Here is a 25342-nt window from a genome sequence, read left to right as displayed (position 1 = left end):
ATAGACAGCCTTTTTTTTTTTTTTTTTAGTTTGCTATCATTTTAGGAAAAGTAAGTTTGAATTTCCAACAAAGAACCGGATGACAGTGTAAGAACAGTGACGGTTACACCGATCATTCGCCCCACAAAGCCTCTCTGCTAACACAGCTGGGGGTGAGTTCAGGAAGAGTTAGCGACATCTGAAAAACTGGGGGGAAACGTGTGTACAAGGGCCCGTTAGTTTACGGGCCGCGTGGCGTTTCTCAACTCCCACTGCATCTCGCCGGGAGCCGAGATGCAGCCAAGGAACCGTTCCTGGACCAGGAGCCTGGAACTAGGCGAAGCTCCTCCTCACTGTTTCTCTCCTGTGGATACATCACGATGCCCATGGGGTTCGTGTTCCTCTTCGGCGGAACATGGGGTGCGACCTCGATCCTGTGTGACCGCCTCCAGGCCCGCTTAGCTTTCCGCCTACCTAGGAAATGTGCCCCAGATCTCATGACACTTCCGTGGGGGGCTATAAACTCTCGAATGCCGCCTCTAGATGTAATAAATAGTGGAAACGAGATGATAACGATGCACATTCTCCAGTACGAAAGTGAGGACGTATGGTAGTTTCAAGGGGAAAAAAGCGGGCCCGGCTTTCAAAGTGCAGGGATGGAGAGCACACACGTGGGGCCGGGGGCATCCTCTGACACACTCGGGGCCTGGCCAGTGTCACTGATCACCACGTCTTTGTGCCGGAACGCAAAAGGTCGACCGTACGAAAATGGTCCTCACGTTACAGAGGAGACACTTTACCATGGGGATTTCGCAACACTTCCTTTCACGTTGAATGCTTTTCACTCAGCTGACGGAAGCATGCTTGTTGGTCACGTGTTGTCCATCGTGTGGTGACGAAAACATTGCACGACTGGTGGACGTACTTCCTGCCTACTCAGGACTCGGCGACAGTACTTAGTACTTGGCCTTCTCTAAGTCTGGGACATGGCGTTGACTTTACAATGGAAGGAAGGTAGACCCCCCAGTGCCACTCTGGATGTCCCTCTGGGGTCTGCACAACCTTACATAGACTGCCACCCCCCCCCCCCACGACTAGTCCCTGTCCTCCTTCTCTGCCCTCTCCATGGGAAATTGCACTTCAGAAATTTCACTGGCTAGAAATTCATTTGTGTGGCATGTCACCTATTATCATAATGATTAAGGTGTGTTGTCTAGTAGGCACGTTTTTACCTACTTTGGGAAGGCCAAGGTTGGAGGGTTGTATTGTTAATTGTTGGTAATTTGAAATTGCAAGATATCGGTAGACATAATATGTTAACAGAATTGGAGAGAAATGCATCCTTTTCGCTCTGAGCAGTTCTTTGCTATAACATGAAGTGTTCAGGCCTGTTAGGCTCGGCTCCACTGAATGCATATTGCCTATTTCTGCATTAAAAAAATCAAACGGGCCTACAATTTTTTAAATAAGAATATAATTTGCTTAGCTTGTTTTCATTCTATCGTTAATTGTCGATTTTAGGAAGTATCGCCAATAACCTAGAGAATAAGGTACTCATGCTTTTTAACAGTTTTCTGAGATACTGGACAAAAAATGAGGGCCGGACATCAACTTTTATGACCTGTTTTTACTATCTACTATAAAGATACCACATGCAATAAATTGGATCTGTAGAAACTGCTAACAGTGTAAAGTTATTTATCAGTCCACCGTTTCTATATTGGACAAAAAGTGTAAGTGATTGACCATTTTATAGGCGATAAATGATTTTCAAACCTAATCGCCCAACGAAGACAGAGAAAAATTGCACGAGATACTAGGGCCAGCATTCGAGTTGCTACTTGGTGAAAAAGGTGAGGTTCACTGTTAATAAATGTTTCACTTTATTTCACATGCTCTATCAAACTGCATCTTCCCTAATGCGTAAGTCAATATATATTTCTTATTTCATTAAGTTCAAATTGTGGCAGCGGCTGGATTCAAAAGGATTTGCGACCTGCATAAATAAACTAGTTCTGAGTTTCTATTATTCACACGACGAATAAGTGAGCGATGTGTTTTCTTCCCCTCCACCCCTGCCAGAATAGCAAACTACTGGGTTAAAGCTGTTTTGTACCTTTCTGCAGTTTAAATATAATGTGGTGTCTACAACAATATCGGTATCCAAAGAAAAGCCTGGGGATATAAAAAATAAACTCACTCGTGTAATGTTTCTGGAGCTGTGTACGTCCTCCAGGCTTTCTCTGCTCCTCGGAGAGCCTTTGTGACTTATGTTGGTCCCTTCATCAGTCTTCAATTCCAGCCTGATGTGGACATGGACCACCTTCACTCACCTGTCTCCGTCTGGATGGAACCCCAACTGAGTCACTTCTAGAAGGAGCCAAAAAATGTCTTTGGTTCATAGCAAGTCACTTGCTCACAATGGAAAAGCCACACGTATATTGAAGATAGAATACAATTTCGGAAGGAACAACAGTGCCTTGCAAAGTGTAGAGGCGTCTTCAGCCAAAAACCTTCAAGCTCAAGAGAGTCGAACACGTGCCTATGAATGCTTTAGACGCTCCAGCAGAATTGATTTCACGACGTTCCAGAGACTGGTTCAGTAACATTTTATCTTTGTTTTTTTTTTGTAGACAATTTATTCTGCTTGTCATTGTTATTACAATGTACACTGCCTTATGCCCAGTACACTAGGTTAATATAAATTCTCCTATCTGTTCATTTAGCAATTTTGACTTAGCTACAACTGTCAGTATAGTTGGAGGACTGTGCTACAATAAATCTCCAGAAATGTACCGTGGGATATTGTAGAGCATCATTCTCATCGTGATGAGATTAGATAAAGACGCGGGCAGGAAATTTCTATCTCACAGACTCTTCTTGTGGCCCGATTTTCAGAATGAACTGGCCCAAGGTTATGCCTGTTCTTTGATACCCTCTCAGTTACACTCACCGGAAATGATCACAAGCACATGGTGGTTTTGGAGAACGTCACGCAGGTAATGTGTCTCCCACCCAACGGGCACAAGAGCAGACTCATCCACTTAGCAGAATCCCCTCTGGACTTGCTGTCTGTGCTTCGGGCACATTCGTAATGCTGAGACAGGAACCAGGACCCCTGAGGGCCTTCCCCCCAAAAGTCCCTGGTAGAAACTTGTGGTCTCTAGGCAACAGCTCAACTGAGTGAGTGATTCCACTAGGAGCTGTGCTCAAATGGTCTCAGCGGGGAGTCGCTCTGGTGGGTTTCATTAATGGCATTTCAAAAGCAAACGCCACATTGTGCTGAAGTCATTCGGAGGCGTTTCCCTCTGAGAGCTGGGATTTCCGGGAAAGCTCCATCACCGTCACCATCACCGTCACCGTCAGGGGCCAGTCACCTGCTCTTCTGCTCTGCTGGCAGAATTCACAGAGCGGGCTTGGAGCAATTTTCTTTTCTATCCCCGAAAGCTTAGGATAATTATTTTTTTTTCACAGCCACATTAACTCTTATGATTAGCATCTCGATGGGTTGCCATACTTATCTGAGAGATATGGAGAGTCTAGGTAGTTGCTATAAAGGCGGATTTACCCAGGAGAAACTCAGAACCCTTGAATTCTGTAGTAATTCTCAGAAATGAACTGTCAATCCACATTCCGGCTAAGGACAGGGATGAAAACATATCTTATCACAAATCAGCCAAACGGGGACCTTTTCAACAGACTAACTTTGATAATTTAAAAAATTTTGCATTAGGGAAAAAAAAATCAGGTTTTCATCTTACGCGACCTGAGTTCACCGCTGTTTCACGCCCATGGGAACATTTGCGAGGGTATCAATTCAGGCACGTGGCATCTGACAATGCAGGCAGAATTGTTTTTTATTTTTACTTGAATGAACTCCGAAACTGAGGGCAAAACTCCCTTGGTTGACCTGAATTAGTCAAACTTCCCTAGTTCGCAAAGAAATCATCACTTCTCTTTAAGTGTTGAAGGTTTGTCATTACGTGTCAGAGATGAGAAAAATTATATCTAATTCATTTTCTCACCGTGCCAGCCAACCCACGTCCAGTAAAAGGAAAGAGGAGCCCAGCAAACCCCGGTTACACAGTAAGTGACAGGCACCCGAAGGCTCTCTCCGGACAGCTGCCCTGGGATTCTAAATGATGCCTACGGTCCTGGCGTTTTCCTGACTGCAAAACAGCTCCGCTCTTTTTAAGGGAATTGTTATTGGCTTAAACGTCTGCTCATTGAGAGTCCTTCTTGTTCTAGAAATTAAATGGAAGGGGCGGGTGATCACACCCAATCTTCCCCGCGGAGCTCAGGAGGATGGCGAGGGGAGCAACACTGTCAGCCGCAAGGGGACGCTAACCAGAAGGACGGCGCGGTGCCGGACGCGTGACAGCTGCACGCCTTCTGCTCCCAGGCTTGCCCCTTCTCATACTCGCCCTTGGAGCGCGCTGACTATATAAATACTTCTGCTAATAAGAAGCCTTTTTTTTTTTTTTGTACAGCACTATTTAAAAAATAGCTATTCAACATAACAATCTTAATTTTAATGCACCAAATGACAGGATTTTTTTTTTTTGACGATTTAAGTGAGCACATCTTGTCACCCTCAGCACACATTTGATATATACTTGTAAAGTGTAGATGGATATAGCAATATCCACGTTTGTCTACAGGTGCGCGCGCACACGCGCACACACACGCACACACACACACACACAGTAGGGCTACAAGGCCCTGCTTGGTAGTGTGGTCTAAATGTCGTGTTCCCTTAATGGTCACTGGGCTTATTTATATGGAGAGTTATAATGCCATGTGTGGAGCTTACTAGGTTTGGTCCTGTCAAGACCTTCCAAGCCGCACGGCTCGCGGTGGGTCACCTTTACGTCCGTCCGAGGACCGACCCCATCATCAGAGCCAGGAGGACAGGAGGCTGGTCCCTTCGCTCAGGTACCACTCACGTGGGCGGCAGCCCTCACGGGGCCCAGGCTGCTGTTGCTACCGTCAGACCCAGAGAATTTTGCTGAAATGACTGTTCGTACGGTTTATATTCTATTTTTGTAAAACATAGATTTCCCCCCCCCCTAAGAAATTCAATAAATAAAGGACGTAGCCACGGAACCAAGGAAGCAGAACTCCAGTCCTTAACCTTCCGCCGGGGCCCCCGCGGCCGCGTGGCGGCGCGGGCTGCAGTTGGTCCTCCGGGCGGCGGGGGGCGCAAGGCCGCCCGCGCGGGGCGGGGCGGGGCGCTCGGTGTCTCTGCTCAGCCGCGCCGCGCGCGCGTCACTGGATGCGGCCGGAGCCGTAGCCGCAGCCGTAGCTGCCCGGGCGCGACAGGGCCTGCGGCGTCTCCTCGCCCTGCTCCGCGGCGTAGCTGGGGAAGGTCTGCGCGCGCGCCATCTTCGACGAGCCGAACCCGTGACCTGGAGGGGGCGACACAAAGGGAGGAGAGGTGGGCCCGGGGAAGGCTCGGAAGCGCCCAAGGGCACACTGGCGCCGACGGCGGCGCAGGGAGCGGGCGAGAATCGGAAAACGCGGTGCCTGCTGCTCCTCGATGAGTTACTGTCGCCCTCGGGACCGACACTGCCCTCAGGGGCGTCCTGGCAGGGGCCAGAGAGCCCGGTGCATTTCCCAAGGGTCTCGAGCTCCTCCCACGCGCCCCCGGCTTTGGAGGCAGACGCAGGCGGCCGGAGAGCCCGGGGCCTCTTTCTTTTCTATGACACTCGCTTCCGGCATGCAGAAGCAAGTCGCACACTTTTACACACCCTTTTTGGGTAGGCAACCGGCACTTTACCCTAACCGGTAACCGTCGATGACCAGGAAAGCGTGCGGTGACAGCCCTGGACACCCCGGCCCCCGGCGGGGGTGTGGGTCGCTGGGCCCGCTCCGTGATGCGCTCGATGGAAATGACGAGCCTTGCTGCACACCCACGGAGCCTGCGAGCTAAATCTTACACAAGGCGTATTTTGAGACAATTCCGTCTGTGCTTTGCGTCGTTCACCTGCACCCCTGGAGGTGAGAAATCGGCCCGACACGGGAAAACAGAGGTGGTTCGTGGACCGCTTGCCAGCGCGCGGAAAACGGGGAGAGACAGCGCGCGTTCGGAAGAACTCGCTCCGCGTCCTTCTCGTTGACCGGGGACGAGCAGTTCTTCGGAGTCGAGAATGACAGTGACAATGACAATGACCTGGCGGACGAGCCGAGCACGGAGAGAAGATAGAAGACGGACAGACCCAGCGCGCTGCCCTTCGAGCGAGCGTCAGCCCCAGAGGCGGAGCCGCCCTGAGCCCGGTCTGCGTTTCTTCCGGTCACCGCGGCGAGGGCCCCAGGGAGGGCCACCTGCTGCGCAGAGGCACGGAACACCCCGTCAGGTCCTCGCGTGGCGCGGCCCTTGGCCATGTCGCGCGCTCGAACGGCAGAGCGCGAACCTTGGGATCCAGGGGGAAAATGCACGTGAAGTGGGCGATCAAAAGCTCATTCAATGGTGGAGCCTCTTCGTGTTAAACATTTCCGAGGGCAAGGTCTTGCTTGCTAGCTAGAAATCCTTTTGGAGCCACTGTTGTTCTGATGCTCTTCCTGATTGAGATTCGGGGAGAGCAGACCGGGGAGAGCCCCCACCCCTCCTTGTGCCCCCCACCCCTCCTCGTGCTCCCCACCCCTCCTGCGGTTCTCCGTCCAGCCTCCTGCCGAGCTTCCAGAACTTTCCGCTCCCTTCCCTCCTCCCAGGCCCCCCCCAAACCGTTTGCTCCTTATGGCGCGAAGGTGCCAAAGCACCTGTTATTGGCGCCCGTCCTTCACAGTGCCTGATTGGTTTTGAAACTTCAGCCACAGCTGTTTCAATAGCGCATTGGATTATCTTGAACTTCAGCCGAGCGCGTCTTCTCTTTCCGGTAGGAGACGGGAGGATGCGGTGCGGGAAAAGGCAGCTGGGACCGCGCCGCAGAGTGGCCACCCAGAGGGGAGACGCGGGGAGGTGCGGGCTGGGGACTCGGGAGTGGAACCCAGGTCGCCCTGCCTCCTCTGCTGCATACTGGGGTGCAGCCCCTCGGGGTTTCTCAGCCTCCTTTCCCGCGGGGCTTTGGATGACATCAATGGGTTTATGCGGTCTTTTGAGGACAAAATCAATATGTATTCATCCAATTTGGACACGTTAAGTGCGATCACCACTTAGGCGATAGGATGTCACACAGGAGAGGGCCATCTGTGTGGGTGGTCCATGAAGGCCTGCCTAAGGAGGTGGCCTTTCGACATGTTTATATGACAAGGTTGTGACACACTACTTTGGTATGGGGAAAAATAATGTAAACATCTTAACAATTTTGCCTCTTTATCTTACCTTTGACTTGCTAGATGATGATAATTCCTTTAAATGGAGATACTGGAATTTACGGGGATAACCGGATGGAAATTTAAATATTATGGCCATGTTCCTGGCCTTGGGTTTATCCTGTTATTTTTTAAAAAACTAAGAAATATCTGAAAGAGAGCAATGCTGAAACACACCTGTAAGTCACATTACTTGTGGGCTAAAAACTAAGGTTTAAGTTGCAAATTCAGAAGAGTCTTTGCTCGCGCAGCCGCCGTGTATAAGGTCAGGCATGCAACAGATATTTGCCAAACATCTGCTAAAATAGTTCAGAACCCCACAGAGGGGACCAAGTAAGGGAACTGTGGTCCCTGGCTCTCCAGGGCTCTCCGGCGGCTTTGAGAATGGCTGTGAGCCCAGGATAGGCGGCAATAAACATCGAATGAAGGGTCCTCACATCCTGCGCTTTGCAGGATCCGAGCCGGACGCCGAGGGAGGTTAGAAGAGCGGGTTCTAGAACCGGATGCGTCTGTGCAGCAGCCGCACGTGACCTCCGTTCCACAGTGTGTGCAAACGGCGGCTCCGCTGCCGTGGACTCGAAACACACGGACTCGAGGCCTCTCCCGCGGAGTGGGTCTAGGTTTTTATGGTTTTTTTTTGTTGTCGTTCGATAACTGTACTTCCTCCATCTCAGCGTGCTGTCTCTCACTATGACAGGTTTTCAATATCATTCTCTCTCAAGGTCGGTCTTGCTTTGTTCGTCTCCTCTTTGAACAATTTCCAGTCTAGTTAGAAATTAAATTTGTGACTTTCTTTACCTCGACCATTTCTTTACAGATGGATAATTCACAAATGATGCTATTTAACACTTATCAAAAAATAGCATCCCTCAATCGGAACCGTGCATGCGAGGGCTCAACAAATGCTGTTTGATTTTGGCAACAATAAGTATGAGAACAAAAGAGAGAAATAATTAAGCATTTTCTCAACATTCATTTGAATTGCGCCCTTAGGCACTGTTGGCGGAAACAAAACAAAAACAGAAATCAACTTTGTGGCTTAAATTAAAAGCTCCATGGAACAGACCTGTTCACGCCCAGAAACAGACTCTGTTGAAATGTTTTCTAACCTTCTCTTCACTCATCCCCGAGGGCATGAGTGAAGGACGCTCTAATTAAAAAGCGACACCTCTGCCAACCACTGTCTAGAAAGTTCTTTTGCATTTTGGTTTCGACTTCATTGTATATTCACGTTTGTGTTGATAGAAACTATTTTCTACCCACACATGCGGGTAACCGCGGCATTTTGGGAAAACAAGCAGATCCTTTTGCTTGGAGATTGGAAGCACACCCCGAAATGACACTGTACACCATTCCCTTATCCCCTTTCCCCCGGGTACGTACACAAGCTCTGGGCTGAGAAACACAGTCCTATTTTATTAAAAAAAAAAAAAAAAAGAAAGAAAAAATATGCTGGATATAGAGGCATTTAAAATGCGTGTTATTCTAACAAAACTGTGACTTCTCCCAGTTTCAGAAACTCAGGCGTACCCCGTGATGAGAGAGGCCCAGTCACTCCAGACGTAAAGGAGAATCTTCGCCGCTGCGTCATGAAAGGGTCACGCTGGTCATGCACGAGCAGGAACACAAACGCGCTGGGAAACAGCCGCCAAACCGGCGTGCGGGACCAGAGCGCCCACCACACCCAGAAGGAAAACGCCCCCCGCCCCGGGGACCGAGAGCGCCCTGGCCGGCGCTGAGTGTCCCCACGGCCTGTGCCCTTCCTGCCAGCCTCTGGTTTCCTGTGCTTACTGACACCGGTTATGCCCTGCCCGTAAAACACAAAGGAAATTGTTTCTGTATTGAGGCGGGAGGACCCCAGAGCATTAAACCCGTGATGACTAGTGGGCGGGAAGCGATGGTCTCAGTAAGGCGACTCGATTTGAACTGATGTTTTGTTTGTTTGTTAGAATCTGGGAGGGGAGAGGTAAGGGTGCTACCCCTTTAAATAATAGAACAAAATTTTAAAAATCGAAGGAGAAATAAAACATGGCTTTCAGTCCATAAAGAAGTGATTTGGAAAAACCAGGATGCGATAATCACCATCCACTGCGTACATGTCACGCAGACCCCATGCTAAGTACCTCAGAAGTATTTTTTTTATCCTCACATCGCTTCTACAAGGCGAGTCCGCACCCCCTCGTTTTGCACGTGGGAAAAGCCAAATCGAAGCTCGCGGGTGCCGAACGGCTTGCCAGGCTGGCACGGACCGAGCAGAGTCACCGCTGGCGGCCACCGCATTGCCCCTGGCGCCTCCTCACGGGGCCCCTCGCGCGTCCGTCTCCCCCTACGAACCGTGTCGCATACACGTGTTTCCGCCTCGCCTTGGAGGGGAAGAACGAGCGGTTTCCACAGCCCGATTCCTGCAGCCTTGATCGATGCGCCACTAAAACGCTGAAGTGCGTTGTCAAAGACCAGAGAACAACTCAGGCCAGGAAAGCTGTGTCTTGCTCAGCTCAGGCCACTGGCCGGGCGGCTTAAACAACAGACGCTGTTTTCTCACGGCTCTGGAGGCTGGAAGCCCGAGGTCCACGCGGGCAGGTGGCTTTCTGGCCAGGCGGCTCTCCTGGGCTGGCAGGTGCTGCCTTCCAGCTGTGCGCACACCTGGCTGCTTCCCGGAGCCTCGAGCTCACCTTACATGGACACCAATCCTCTCGGACCCAGGTCCCACCCAGACGACCCCATTTAACCTTAACTACCCCACGCAAGGCCCCATCTCCAAGTACTGTCACGCTGGGCGTAGCTCTCCAACCTATGGGTTTTTGAGGACACGAGTCCGCCCACAGCAAGCTGTTAAATAAATGGACGCAGCGACAACGGTGTCGTAACGGCCGCGTGCAGAGCCGGAGGGAAGACGGAGTCACCAGGGGGGTCGTTTCCCAGACCATACACGTCCAGGCAATGTACCGTATACGCGAAGCCGACGAAAGGATGTTCACTGAAGAAAACACATGCAGTAGGAGACATTAACTTAGACTGGGCAGGGGACGTTTGTTTCCCCCTTGCTAGAGATGATCATTTTCTTGATTTTTCTCTGGAAGGTATTTGCGCTTATTAGTAAGATTATGTAATTTGGTTTAAGATTACATAAAATGATTAAGCGTGACATGTAATTTTTTTATCCTTTCAAGTGTCAAAAAAAGAATTTGAAATGTAACGGCGGTTTCGCGCCACCGAGCGGCTGTCGGAGCTGTCCGTTTCCACTGCGCTCCTTTACATAGTCTCGCCTACGGGATGGGAAAGCGCTTGCTTTCTCGGCATTAGATAAATCTGGATATTATCAGACGAAAAAAAAATTTTCCGAGGATGAAAAATAGCATCTTGTTGTTTAATTTCCTTTTACTACATAAATGTTTAATATTTTTGTGGTCAGATCTGTGTTTTCTGGGTTTTATATCTTGATAATAAGTCTTTCCTCATCACAATTGATTCAAAGGTTTTACTTTAATGAATTTTTACTATTTTAATATTTTTCATATTTTAATAAATTTCCTCAGTTACCTCCAGCTCCGTAACCTGCTGGGACTCTGTCCTGGTTGATGCCCTACGCCGGCGGTCCCCGGCCTTTTCGGCAGCGGGGACCGGGGCTCCTATGAGAGACTCTAACGCCTGAGGACCTGAGGCGGAGCCGAGGGGTGATGCTGGCGCTGGGGGCGGCCGCAGACACAGGTGAAGCTTCTCTGGCTCACCCACCACTCCCCTCCTGCTGTGCGGCCCGGTTCCTAACGGGCCATTATAGTCCCGTCTGCAGCCCAGGGGCTTGGGGACCCCTGTGCTGTGCAAAGGTTAACAGGGTCAGCTCTAAAGGAAGACGGCTAGGGGGTGAGAGCTCCAGCTCCACCCCGCACAGCCAGCCGAGTGACACCTGGAACGTTATTTAACTGCTCTGTTCCTGAGGTTCCTCGAGTGTATGGCGACAATCATGACAGTTTCTCCGAATAGAACCAGGTGTCCAATGAGTCAGTCCGTAGCAGTGCAGTCTAACAGCGTGCTACGTTAGTGGTAGTTGAGAACATTGTTAACACCAAGAGCAGGGGTCGCACATTGTGGCGCGGGCGTGCACACACATGCACACACATGCACACACATGCACACGCACACACACATGCGCGCACACACAGCTCCTCAGCCCGTTTAACCTTCGCAGCTGCCTCTGAGGTAAGCTGCGTGTTTGCTCTAGTGCCAGGTGCTGATCCTCTGCCACCTGCTTTTGTCCCCTCTGGAATGGTCGGGGACTTCGCTCTGTTACTCGTGTTACAAGCTGCAGGACGATGTGTCTTCGTGTGAGTATTTTTTCAAAGGCTTTGATTTTTCTTTCCATCAAGGAACTAAGGTGTCCCATTTCTGGGAAACAGTTCTGCACGGCTATTATACCTTTCGGTTAATTATTTCCCTTCCACTATTTTTTTCTGCGCATTTTCTCCCACCTCCGCTCTTTTTCTAGACCCTTATTATTTACGTTTCAGTACTGACCCTATAATTTCCCAATCTTTTCTATTTTCACTCATTTTTGCTGCTTTACTTTGTGGGAGATTCACGATTTGCTTAACCTTATCTCTCAAGCTTACTATATTATAAAAAATATCTACGACTCTAATTTTAATTTGCAAAAGCTTTTCCTCTCCCATTTTCCTTTCCTCCCTTGCTGCCATTTAAAAAATACCCATTCACACATTTATTAATAATGGCATTTTTACCCCCAAAATCACGAACGTTTTTGCTACTTTATAATTGGACGTCTAAATGTTTTTTAGTCGTATCTTCAAAAATTTGTAACTATTGAATGGGGAAAAATGCACATCATTAAATTTAATGTAGTACCCAGCCTACAGTTATAGAGACTGGTGGGTTAGCAACAAGATTCTAACACTGAAAATGTCAGACATAATGTAGTGTAAAATACTCTAATTTGCCTTAAAGATGGTTTCATTTGATTCGTACAACATTACCTCTTTGACACTTACTTCATAAATTCTCTAGAATAAAAATAATCTCATATTTATCATTCTGGTCGATGTAGCATTCATTTATTCCCATTGCTTGCATTTAATTTCTCTTGTATTCTAATCACATACTGGGATTTTAATTTTCTACAACTGTGATCTCTTTGTAAAACTTCATGGAACTTTGCACTGTTAGCAGAATGCACTTGAATGATTGAGTTTATAAGCAATCTATGGCAGCCAATAAATGGTAAATATTAAAATGAAATATTCTAAGTCGAAACATAGTATGAGGAGAAACAATATGAAATGAAACTTTATGAATTTGATCAATGAGAGGAATGGGGAAATATGATACAATGAAAAATACAGATATTTAGTTTTTAAACTAGAAATGTTCCATTGCTATTTTTAAGAGTTTAGTTATAAAACGTTAACTACAGGTTAATAAAAGCAAACTTCCACATCGATATAACTGTTTTCATTTCTGAACCATGTTATTATAGAATGTCTTTGCAATCAAAAAACTATTTAAGATCAGAAAGTACAGCACTCCCCTAACTACGATCTGAGGTATCATTAAAAATTTACTGAAAAGTCACATTAATCTCCTACAAATCAATAACGAGGATACCTAAAGCCGATTGTCCTTAAGATGTCTCAAGGAGAAAATGGAAAGTTTTATTCGCTATATTTTTTTTTCTAAAAAATGTAAACTAATGCAAAGAAACACTATTCCATAGGAATGAGATTTCCCTACATAACATACTTAGAGCTTTGAGTTATAACAGAAATATTACAGCAAAATATATTGAATGTTACATAAGTTTACACAGGATGAAATTTGCAAAAAGCTTAGATTACATGTGAGGAACGTTAATAAAATTGTTTAAAATTTACTTTCAGGTTTTCAGATAATGGAGCACAGTTTCATTCTGCAGCAGATACAAGGTTAAGCTTGAGGATTTCTGAAATGAGTTTGAGAATATGTGTCAGAAAAAATTGCTTAGCACTGGATAAAGGTCTTATTTTTCATTTCGTTCTCTGTAGAAGTCTGCCTAGGGCGTTTCCCCCCTAACAGATAAGGGTGACCGTTCAGAGATCTGATAATCACAAAAATTTCTCTTCTTATGTTTGTAAATATTTCTTTTATTAAAAGTGTAAGACCACAACGCCCACACGATGATGACGGCTTTCAAACTCTTTATATCTCACCATTACAGATTAGGCCCGTGTGACGCTAATAATGAAATATAAAGACCCCAATGGCCAGTGGGCAGCAGATGCGATTGGGAGATGGGGAGCAGACGCGTCTGGGAGGGGTCGTTGTGCCTTACTGAGCGAATTGAATGGTTTTTTAATGGCAAGTGATTGGATCAGGTTTGTGGTTCAGAAGCTCGCTCAACGGGACTACAGAGTCACCGTCCTCAGCCCTTTTCTCGCTGTGATATGTCCGATGGATAACATTTAGCCCCACATCGAACAATTTCTCACGGAAGGCTATTTCAATGCTATAAAGAAGCCTCTGGTTTCATGTGCATTTCATAGGGTTTTTTTTTTTTTTTTTTTATAATTCTGCTCCATTTTCTCCAACTAATCAGTCTTGCTCCAAGTCCCATAGGAGAGTTGGTATTGATCTTGAGAAAAATGAGTTAGCTGTGGTGGAGAAGCTGAGGAAGTTCTTTTTCCTTGAGGAAGATCTACAAGTGTTTCCTAAGTTTTGAATGATACAATCGATAAGCTGCAGTAATTTCAGAACCTGGAAACCTGAAACCTAGACAATTTCATGGTTTGAACCCCTTCTCGGAGAGCAGACTCTGCACTGTGTCTCCATTAGTATTGCAAACATGAGGCTAAATAAGAGTAAGAAATCTGAGGTTCACAAAAATTGAGTCAGAGTGTAGGAAAAAAGAGGGGTTCTGTTGACATTTCTTATGTTTTCCGAGACACAGCTGCAAAAAATCGAAATTACTTTCCTAGGCAGGTCAAGAAACTCCTGTTGGGGGCTGCACCCAGCAGGCAGCAATAAAAGTCATCATCCTCTTAACCTCTGGTTGACTTTTTAGTTTTTAATGAATTATTTTTATTTTACTCTCACTGTCCAGGAGATCGAAAGATATTTTAGTCAGTTATTTTTCCTAGTACTGGTGACAAAAGGCTAAAAAAAAAGTCTGTTTAGAATACTCGTCATTTTATGATGTCACGTTACCTGTACTGATGTCACTGAAAACTAGCAGGACAGGGAAGGGGTTGCGATCACAGACGCTAAGGCCAGTCCTAGCACGCACCAGACGACTTTGGGTCTGATACAATCATACTCAGGTAGCAGAGTGCCTGGCTCACGATGATACTGATTGTTAAAATGTATCGAGCACACTAACCATGTGCCAGGAAGTGTGGGATGTTTCCCTCTCGCCAGGCTGGTCCCTAGCGTTTTCTTTAAGAATTCACGTAGGAAGCCTTCCACACTCCTTCACCCTCCCACCGCGCCGGAGTCAGGAGCCACGCTCAGCATCACCACGGACCTCTCTGTCTTACCTCTTGTCTCGTTACCTTGTGTCTACACCGAACTGGACGAGACAAAGCTTATTTCATTTTGCTTCTTTGGAGCCTTGTCAAATTCCAGGCTCTCGGTAGGCACTCACCAAATACTAATGTATAAAACTATGAAAAGTGCATGCAGCAGCTCACTTCTCCGTGCGAAGACAGAGTTGGACGTAGAAGTACAGCTATCTCAGATCTTGCCCTTCGTATCTTTGAAGGTCAATAATCACCTGGTGAGTCAAAGTAATTTCATTATGTGGCCTGGTCCTAGCTAACGGGAAAATGACAGTCTTTTTTTTTGAAAATGAAAATTTAAATAACATAAGGCTAAATGTGATTGTCTAATGCATACTATGCTATCGGTATAAATACGACAAGAAGGAAATAACTTTTTTGGTTTCATTATAATACACTGACCCCAACAAGTATGCCAATAGAGAAGACTTTAAACATCTAAGCAGATATGGGCTTAGTGGGAAAATAAGAAAAAGAGACCGATGCGATGAAAGTTTGCTGGTGGACAGTCACCCACGAGTCTTTTGCGTTCTGCACGTTTTGTGAGCAGAGGTGCCGACGGCCTTTGTCTCTGACCCAGGTATGTCATGTCTTCTGCCGAAATCCACTCAACTCTTCTTGCAAGCTAGCTGGCTGGCTTACACGTAGGGTGAAATCTTGAATCCTTACTAGTTCTCGAGAATGTTAATAAGTAGTGATATTTAATGATGTCCATGCTAAGAGTCGTGCCTCAAATTTTTGTCAGAGTTTACATTTACTCATTATTAAGTAAGATTCTGCAAAGTTTCAGTGAACTCCTTTATCTGAAATACACAGCATGTCTTAATGAGATGACTTACTTGATAGTGACCAATAGGACAGACAAGACATTTCATAGAGAGAGCTGAATAACTCCATGATTTATGAGAAAGAATGAATATGAACGATTTTTTCACTTACAGGATCGAAAATCAGGTAAGTGGTCCTCTTACCACTCAAATTCATGAAACTGAAATAATGATTAACCATAATTTCCAGTAATGACACCCCAGTCACCAGAGAAGACATACCCAAATTACTTGTTACGAGGAAAATTTTGTTGCTGTGATTGTTTTCACGGGAAGAATCTTTCCTTCAGGTGATTTTTTTTTTTTTTAAACAATAGCATGCTGTCCACAAAAGAACAAAATGGGGAAAAATTCAGAGAGCTCATTTGATTTTTATAAGGGAGAGAGAAATATTTATTTTAAGACAAACACAAAGCAGAGAAAATGAATGATTCCTGTGGTTTTAGAATAAAGCTTTTATCCTGTTAGAGCCTTTGTTAAAAACAGTGAAGCATGTTTTAGTCCTGAATCTGGAAAATTGTTCTCACAGATTTGCTGCCCCTTAAAATTACTCTAAGAGACGATTGCTTTGCCACAATAGGGTATTTTAAAGACAGAAAATAAAGAGATTACAGGGTAAATAGCTTACAAGCTGTGCTGGTTAACATTCAAGGGGTGATTCACTGGCGAATGTCTCTCTCATCAGGGTTCTTTTGTTAAGATAGTTTCTTTTTTTGTCCCTGTGACAGACAGTTGAACTGAACTGAGGAGATGCTGTCACAGTGCATTTTAGAATATCCTGTTCCAGGCTGTTAGAATGCGTGGTGGAAAGCAGAGACCTGTGGCTCGCACAGGAAGTGCCGTGCAGGGTTTGGAGAAGCAAGTTGAGAATCAGGCGCACTCCGTTTCGTTAACTTTCAATGACTGACTTGTTTTCTGATTCTAGACCTTTTTAACCACTATATGCAATGTTCACAGAATGGTTGACACTTGATTCTATTGACAAAAATGGGATCATGTCAACTTGTGAATGATTTGGCCTTTCGGTTTAATAACAGTAGGTTCCGGTGTATTTGCATGTTGCATCTGTATGTTTAAATTGACGATGTAGCACAGCTGTAAGTCTCTGAGTAGAAAAGATAATGATATAAAAATAGTAAATTTAAGGTTAAATGCCCCTCCGAGTCTTTATTCTTTGTGTTAATCAATGCACCCTATTGAGTTAATCCATGCACGGAGGTAGTTGAATAATTGCACTAAAGTATGTATTATTGGGAAAAATTCATCAATGACTGGCATAATCATACATTATATTCTGCTTTTTGCTTTCTACCGATAATAACTACTTTAGAAAGATCCATTAAATCTGCATATCTATATTTATTATAATGTTTATTAAAATATGATCTTCGTTTTTCCTCGTAGCAGAAACTACAAAACACAATACATTTCGTTCGTCCAAGTCCTTGAGATTTGGGGTGTTGGTGTGGGGATTAGTGTACGGTTCCAGCTGGTGGCTAAGATCATGCCCGATGTCACAGTCAGTCTCCGGGACTGGACGGAAATGGAGGTAGGACAAGTCTCCCCGAGTTCCTGGGGAGGACAGGTTGGTTCGCACATCCTCACGGCTGGGATCACAGAATCGCAAGGTGCACTCGTGTGTTTGCTGAGCAGCAGCATCTTAGACGCTTTGAAAATTGGCACCAATGAAAGATTTCGGTCTAGATTTTGTTTTCATTTTGTGTATGCGCTTCACCCATTGAGGAGAATACACGCTGACGTGGATGGCTGTCATCCTCAGACTAAGATAAATCCCATGGGTTAGATACGGTAAAATTAAGAGACGCCTGGACCTCAAGGAAAGCTGCAGAGATCCCCACGAGCTGACTCCTAGTGACAGGATACCGCCCAGGGTCCCCGCGCGCCTGTAAGAGTACTCCTTGCTTCTGGAATAACAGGCCGACAGTCTCCGATACACAGTCGAACAATGGTAAAATGAAAAACCCCCTTACGAGCGTGCACAGCGTCTGTTTTCAGTGTATTTCCACACACATTTTCCCCGCGAACGCCTCCGACAGCCTTGTAAGGCGAGGCTGGAGAAATGTCACTCAGATTTCGCTGGTGACAACTGGAGGCTCGAGTGGCCCCTCATGCTTACGCCATCGCCAGGGCTGTGGCTCCCACGGCTTCCTAAGGGTTTTCTGAACACAGACTCCTGGGCTTGACCCCCAGAATTGCCGATTCAGTCGGTCCGGGAACTCGCATTTCTAACAATTCCCGAGTGATCGGATGCTGCTAATTCGGGAACCACACTTCAGGCACCGCTAGTCTACGTAATTGCTAAATTCCCTTGAGTTTTAACCACTTGTGATTGGAAGTAAACAGATACAGTCGCTGTCGGTAAACTGCCAATAAAACTAGGCAGCCCGGCACTTTCGATAAGGAGCAGCTGAGACGGAGCATGCGCGTAACAAACCCGCCAGCATGCCCTGACCAGCTCGGCCTGAAGCGCGGTGGGAATCCGGGAGCGGTTTTATTTTCTGTTTGAACATAGGATGAACCTGCATGGCTGGTGTTTACATAATAGAAATTTGTAGAGACATAAAAGCCAATTTGCATGCAACCTGATTCCCAAAGAGCTTGTCATTTAACATAATAATGTTATATAATAACCTGCCTAGTGGTGTGAGTCTGCAATTACCTAGCCTGCCTTGTAAAATATTGATTTTTAAGGTTGATGATAATTAGACTACAGTGATTGATAAATGGGATTTATAACTGTAATTCTGGATCTCGGAAAATTAAACCAAAAAGGAATTTATTTGGGCTGTATGGCTTGTTTCTAGTCAAGGCAGCAGCTGCAAAATTTATGTTTCTTATCTATTATTCTGCTAGGTTCATGGGTTCTGAGGGAAATAATCCTATTTTCCTGCTTAATAAATACAGAGTAAGCTCATTAATTACACTGAGATTAATGTGGCATTTAGTGCAGACACTAAAAAGTGCATTGGATTTAGTATTTGACCTTCTACAGTATTAAAAGTTGGAACAAGCTAAAACTTAACATACAGCACAGGTCCAAAAATAGAATTAGCATGCTCCCTTACATTCTTTTATTTTATTCATCTGCTTTCCAATAAGGATTTATAGGCAGCAAAACCATCTTTAAAGAAAAAACATAAATAAAACTAATTTTCCAAATTGTGTGGCTATCATCAAATACATCATTTATTCTACTAATTATAATAGAACAAGTAATTCTCTTTGGCTGGAGCTTTACTATGTCAGAAGACTAAAGAGAGCCCAGATAAAAAAAGATATTTAAATGGGTATCATGCAAATTTCAGTTTAAAACTTTAAAATATACCCAAGAAATCTTGAAGAAAAAGTAGGCAGTCAAGCATCCAACCTAATTTTTCTTTTTAGTATATAAACTTCATTTCAATAACCAAGTAATAATGAAGATAAATTATTATGATATCCTTCCCGTTAATAATAAATGGAAAACTTGTTTGAAAGGACGGATGCAATTCAAATGACTTTTCTGAACATTTATTCACATATGCATACCCTAAGTCGTTTCAGTTAAGCCAGTAAACCTTTATTCACAGCTTCAAAAAGATGCGTTTTGCTCGTTCATTGACAATTATCAAACATTATCATATCTATGTTTTATATCAGGTCAGGAGCTACTTGGGAGAGGACCTATTTGGATATACTATGGTCTATTTGGCTTCTTCTTTTTTTCCTTTGCTTTCCTCACCTGTGTATTAGAAGTCACTTAACTGTGTCATGGTTCTCTGAAATATTAAATAAAGACTATTGAACTGAAAAACAGATTTGATCAACACGATGGTCTCACCTATTTTGCATGTGGCTGTGTGGATTTATAAAAAAGACTGCATCTATTTTATTTTTCATGGACTATTTCATCACGACTCTTATCTCTTGGGTCATTACTTCTCATTGCTCACTTCTGCCACGACAACCTCTCGGTGGCCGTGAAGAGAGCCTTCATATCCGCGTCCTCCCGTCTCGCTCTTCCGTAAAGGACAGGAGAAATAAAACCACCCTCACCAGGGTTCATGCACTTTTATCTTCTGAGATGAAAATACTGTCTTCGGCGATGGGTTTAACGTCTCACCAGTACGTGGGCCTCCGTTGGGTTATGAACCACGAGTGCAGGAACTGTGTCTCTTTATGTGCCGTACGAGTTCTGAATTATCTTGGTAGCACTTAATCATAATAATCGTGAAATGAGTGGGTTTAAATCGCTCCCGCAAAAGCCTTCTTCTCGGCATGGGGAAGGCGTTAAATGGAGCTCGCTCTCACGCGCTGCTTCTGCAGAAATTTATGTTGACCTTTATTCTCTCCCTGTTGCTAAACTTCTAATTTTCTAAATACATAGTCCTAAAATATGCCAAATTCTGTTTATTGCCTAGACAACTGCCTATGTCCTCCTTTGTATTTGTGATAAGAAGCCAGGATGGATATTTTTTTTATCTCAGGAAAGTCAGGATTTTCCCTTAGCCGGGGGATAAATAATAATCAGTAAGCTCATTACCGCAGTTCCCTTCCTTTTTGCCAGTTACTTGCAGACAGAGATGCCCATATGTCAAAATTCTGGCCCATGAAATAGAGGTTTGTGTGGAAAGTCTGGAAAGAGTTTCTTCACTGATTAAAAAATTTACACGCTTCCCAGCGGAAAAACTTCTTGTCTCTCTTCCTGTTTTGTGTCTTGAAAGTGGATGTGATGCCTGGAGCTACAGCAGTCATCTTGTGAGCATGAGTTCTAAGCATGAACTGGAAAGGAGACATGCTATGCATAGCAGAACAGAGGCACAGACAGACCAGGGACCCCCAGTGGCATTACTGAGCACTAAACCAAGAGTGGCCAGTTGATTAGGCCTTTCTACATGATAAAGAAACTCACTCCAATTGGTGTAAGACGCTACTGGTTGGTTTTTAATGTACTTACTTGCAGCAAAAAATATTCCTAACTATTAAATAAGGTGCAGTAGCAAAATTAAATGGTGAAGCTATAGCTACCAGTTTTTTTTTTAATAGTATGAGCATCTTGATACATCATTTTTGAAAATGTGTTTGAAAAGAGAATATTATAAATAATGTATTTGTATTAGTACAAACTGTACTACTATTTTCTAATAATAGTTCTTAAAATATTGTTTCTCTTTGTGATCGAGCGAAGCTGAGGCTAACCTATTTTCGCCAGGGGACAGAAGACGGGAGGGGGCTTCCGGCTGTCCTCTGCATCACAGCTGTGTCCCGGGAGGCCCCCTGCGGGCCCCGCCTGCTTCGGGCCCCTGCCGCTCGTCCCCCAGCCTTCCGCTAGAACTTTCCACTAAAACGAATGCTACGAAGTTCTACTCAGGAAAATGAAAGATGAAACGGAAGCGGCCTTTCTTAAACTATGAGTACGTATTCGTCTTTGATAGTTTATTGACAATTAAAAAAAATCCCCAACTGTGGGGTATTTGCAAAGCCGCTGAACAGGCATCCAGTGTTCTCCAGCTCAGAGGGGACCCTGAAGGGGCAGTGTTCTCTGTGGATTAACCCGCAATGCAATGAAAAATTCAACAGCCTGAGAGTCAGACACGAGGTGAGAATCCCGGGGACCTCGGTGTCTAGTTGGATGACTGTATTGGTTCCCTGGGGCTGCTGTCATAAATGACCACAAACTTAGTGCCTTCAAACAACACACATTATTCTCCTGCAGCTCTGGAGGCCAGAGTCTGAAATAACGTCACCGACAGACACGTCCGCAGGATTGCCTCCCTCCAGGGTCTGTGGGGGGAATCAGGGTCCGTCTCCTGCTCAGAGAGCCCGTCCCCCACACCATGTCACGTGCCCTCCCTCTGTTCCCACAGTCACACGGCCCCCCCCCTCTGCTGCAGCCAAATCCCCCTCCACCTCCCGCTCATCGGACCCCAGCGATCACATTTAGGGCCCGCCCGGGTAACCCAGGTGGCCTCACATCTCAGGACCCTGACCTTAACACATCTGCAAAGTCCCTTTGCTGCAGAGATAACACATTCACAGGTCCCCAGGATTAGGGTGTGGTGCAGACATCTTTGGGGAGCCCTTATTCAGCCTCCCATGATAGCTTTGGACAATTAAGTAACAATGATACTGAGACTGGCTGGATCCACATTGTGTCCTAGGCACTAGTCCAAGGTCTTGGAAATAGGGAAAAAAAGTGAATATTATGTTTTAAAGCAAAAATATTAACTCAATACTTGCATCCTTCTATGGTAAGTACTATAATTCTCATTTGCCAGACTAAGATAAAGTAGAGAGAAGTTAAATAAGTTATCGAGATGATAGTGCTTGCACGTGGTTCTGAGCAGAAGTCCCTACTCTTTGCCTCTTCTCCCGGCCACAGTGACCTTTTGGGACTCGTTTCATGGGATGAGGGGGACAAGATAACAGAACTAGACACTCTCTGGATTTCGAGTCCTAATGTATGTGGGTCTTTCCGACCCAAGGTTGCAAATACTTTTTGCCCGATGATAAAAATTCCAGTGATATGTTTGTTGTATCAACAAAATCATTGAAATAAACATTCCAAAAATCATTTAGCATGGTTTTTGGAAAGAGTATAATGTAGGAAAAAAAGCCACACATTTCTTAAAGTACAAACTTCATCAAGATATTTGTAATAACATTTCTGAACTGGCTAAACTAAACCAAACTGCTCAGAGATTGAGTCTGAGAGGCCGAGTTAAAATACTAGACGCAGGATAAGGAGACGCTGTAAAAAGACGCCCTCTGTTTTTCAGAGGCAAGTTACATGGATAAATTCTAAAAGTCTAGCATTCTGAAACTGTTAGGAAACTAAAATAGAAAAAGTCCGAAGAAGGGAACACATTCACATGAACACTCCCCCGCCCTGCCCCTCCCGCCAAATGCTCAATTCCGACGAAATAAAGTAACGGAACTTTTTTGTGTTAAAGCGAGCCTATTAGACATGTGTACAGATAAAGCACGTTGGATGAATCATGTTTGATAAGAGCACTTAATATCTTTCCCAGAAACATAATGGGTAATTTCTGAAGCATAAGTGATTTCTGAAAAGAAGAACTGAACAGAGGCAAAATAAATGCAGAAATGATTTAGCTTCTTTGTTATGAGCGATCCGAGAACGGAACGGGAAGAGCAGACGCCGATTGTAGCAACGCAGAGTGTATTTTAACAGTGCACTTAACGAGAAGCCATTTGGCAAGCTTGGCACCTACAGAGAATGTTCGAATCGAAATTAGGGAAATTCATAGATTAGTGGCTTTAGATTTCATTTACTGTTTCGCTTCAATAAAAAAAAAAGGAAGCTAAATTGAACGGTTCCGTTTTTTGCGTTTTTATAGCACACACAGAAATAAAGAAAAACGAAAAATTGTACAAATACCTCCATAAAAATAAGCTGAACTGCAAATGTTTTCTCCCCGCAGATTTCGATTTGTTGCCTTAACATTGTATGTGCTGGGAATCGACTCCCATCCCTTGAGAGGCAGCGATTATAATTACTTTTATTTGCTTTTATATTAAAGGCAAATGGCTCGGAGAATCAAGTTATGCAGTGCAGTTTAGAGGGTTTCTCGGCTGACGGGACCAGAGGCAGGATCGCTGAAGTGTGAGGTCACTAGAAGGGAAGGCTTGGTTATGAAAGGGATCGACTCTTGGGAGAGAACCACACCTCAGCTTCCTGACTCTGTCTCCCTCCCGTGACTGCAGCGGCCTGATTACTCATGATGGTCATGCCGCATGATAAAGCCGATAGGTTTGAATCCCCTGGACAAATCTTATTGTTATAGAAGTTTTGTTTACAGAGCCGACTGACAAGTTGGGGATCAATCTGATGAGTGGTCTTACAATGCTGCTCATCGGAGGTCTTTGAGCGATGCTGTAGAAGTCTATGTATCTTTCTTTTTATCTAGAAGTTGATGGAGAAACGGTTCACACTAGTAAACAGAAACTGCTGTCGTTTTTGCCAGATCCATGCGTGCGACTTCTGTCGAATACAAGGAGTCGGTCAGAACCCCGGGGGAAGGGCAAGGTGAGCCCTCTTCCAATGTCATCAGGACATACACAGCGAGGACTTTTCATTGTGTGCGATGGCGGAATCTGGATTAAAGAACCGGTGAATGAGGCCCTGACATGCCTACAAAGCGAGCCAAGCTCGTCTGTGCAGCTCCACGGCTCTTCTCTGGAGTTCTCTCGCCTCCCGACATGGCATTAGCAGGCTCCCCGCCGAGGGAGAGGAGGCGTGGGGACCAGCCCTGCCCAATCCAGGAACGGGGACTCGGGCCACAGCCAGCGTTCCCCACACTGTCCACTGCCCAGGCGATCACTGGGACATTTCATTTTTCCTTCTCTCTGAAAGCAACACTCAGGCAGAAGGCTCGTTCTCCTAGAAAGCACCCCGGGGCTTTGCAGGATGGCCGTGGTTCACCGTTCATCGGCTCGCTCCTTCCCCTCGGGGTCGCACAGTTTGATTACTGACGAAAAAAAAACCCTGGGCAGACACATGGAGTTGTATCTCTCTTCTCTCCCACTTGTTAGGAGGTGGTTAAGAACAGATAAAGCCTCTTCGTAAAGACCTTTGCTTCGAATGCAGTAAGACATTCTCTGTATCTCGCTTGGGTAAAATCCCCAAATGTCATGTGTGTCGTTAAGTGAATCCGTCTGCAGGAGGACAGAACGCTGGTGTACCGGAGACCTGGCGCTCTGCCTCGCACGCCCGGTGCTCAGGGAGCATCTGCGGAGCGGATGCGGGCCTTCGGGAACTGGATGCCTGTCCTCGCACGGAGCGATGCTCTTCCCAGACTTTTGTCTTTATTTCTGCTTTCTCTGGCAGTTAGTCTTGCCATGTTATCCTCCAGCGTATCACTGTTAAATTTAATAAAATGTTTGTACACAGTTTCCTAGTTCAGAACCAATAAATCTTGACCTCGGTCGAAACACCCTCACACCCTCCGTCTTAAGAGACGGAAGGGTTTCTACGAGCGCTGTAAAACGTATTCTGGGTCAGGCAGATCGGAGGGCTAAGCATCCGACGCTTAAATGACCTCGGCTGTCATCTGGTTTGCAGTTTACAGAACCCCAGAGCCCAGAGACCGTAATCCACTCGTGCGAGGTTAATGACGGAACCAGGAGGACAACTCAAGGCTCCCGACAGCTGCGATGGGGCACTCGACGTCAGACCTGCCAATGGGACGTGACGAATGTGGGCGCGGAGAGGAAATCACCCCTCGGGGCCTTCCGCACGGCCCGGGGCCTCACTCTCAGTCCGCGAAACATGCCGCGCTGCTCCTTCTTCAGCTGCCAGTGATCCTGAGCCAAAGTACCACTCCATTTACAGAAGTGGGGACACTGGCTTTTACAGCTGAAATAGCGTAATGATAGGACAAAAAAAAAAAAAAAACCCAAAAAACCCATTTTGGTGGCTTTGAAAATAGGCGTTTTCCATATGATATCCTTCTCCTACGTCTAATGACATTAACATATACTTATGATAGAGAGAGACAGTGTTTACCCCAGAATGCCATAAAAAAAGATAGATTTGCAGAAACCAAGCTAAAATGTATCTGGATATTTGACAGAACCATGTACAACAGTATGGGGATCGTACTACTGTAGCTGTGGGTAGGTTGGCTGTGAAGAGGGGACCCAGAGGGTATGACGAGAGGG

At 45.6% G+C, this 25342-nt stretch overlaps 1 protein-coding gene across 3 annotated transcripts in view; it reads right to left on the bottom strand.

Moving 5' to 3' along the window:
- Positions 1–10: 10 nt before the first annotated feature.
- Positions 11–25342, bottom strand: part of DOK6 (docking protein 6) — a 250620-nt gene continuing 225288 nt past the window's right edge. For 2 of the 3 annotated variants that reach the window (XM_016120985.2, XM_036230125.1), the window contains one exon: positions 11–5387. In XM_016120985.2, the coding sequence (XP_015976471.2) occupies positions 5248–5387 (140 nt within the window). In that variant the 3' untranslated portion in view covers positions 11–5247. The remainder of the gene's footprint in view (positions 5388–25342) is intronic. The other variant, XM_036230124.1, reaches the window with a different exon arrangement.

Source organism: Rousettus aegyptiacus, unplaced genomic scaffold (genome assembly GCF_014176215.1).
Source record: "Rousettus aegyptiacus isolate mRouAeg1 unplaced genomic scaffold, mRouAeg1.p scaffold_m13_p_12, whole genome shotgun sequence".
Taxonomy (NCBI): Eukaryota; Metazoa; Chordata; class Mammalia; order Chiroptera; family Pteropodidae; genus Rousettus; species Rousettus aegyptiacus.
The sequence above is the reverse complement of the archived record's forward strand: the minus strand, read 5'-3'. Positions and strand labels throughout refer to the sequence as shown.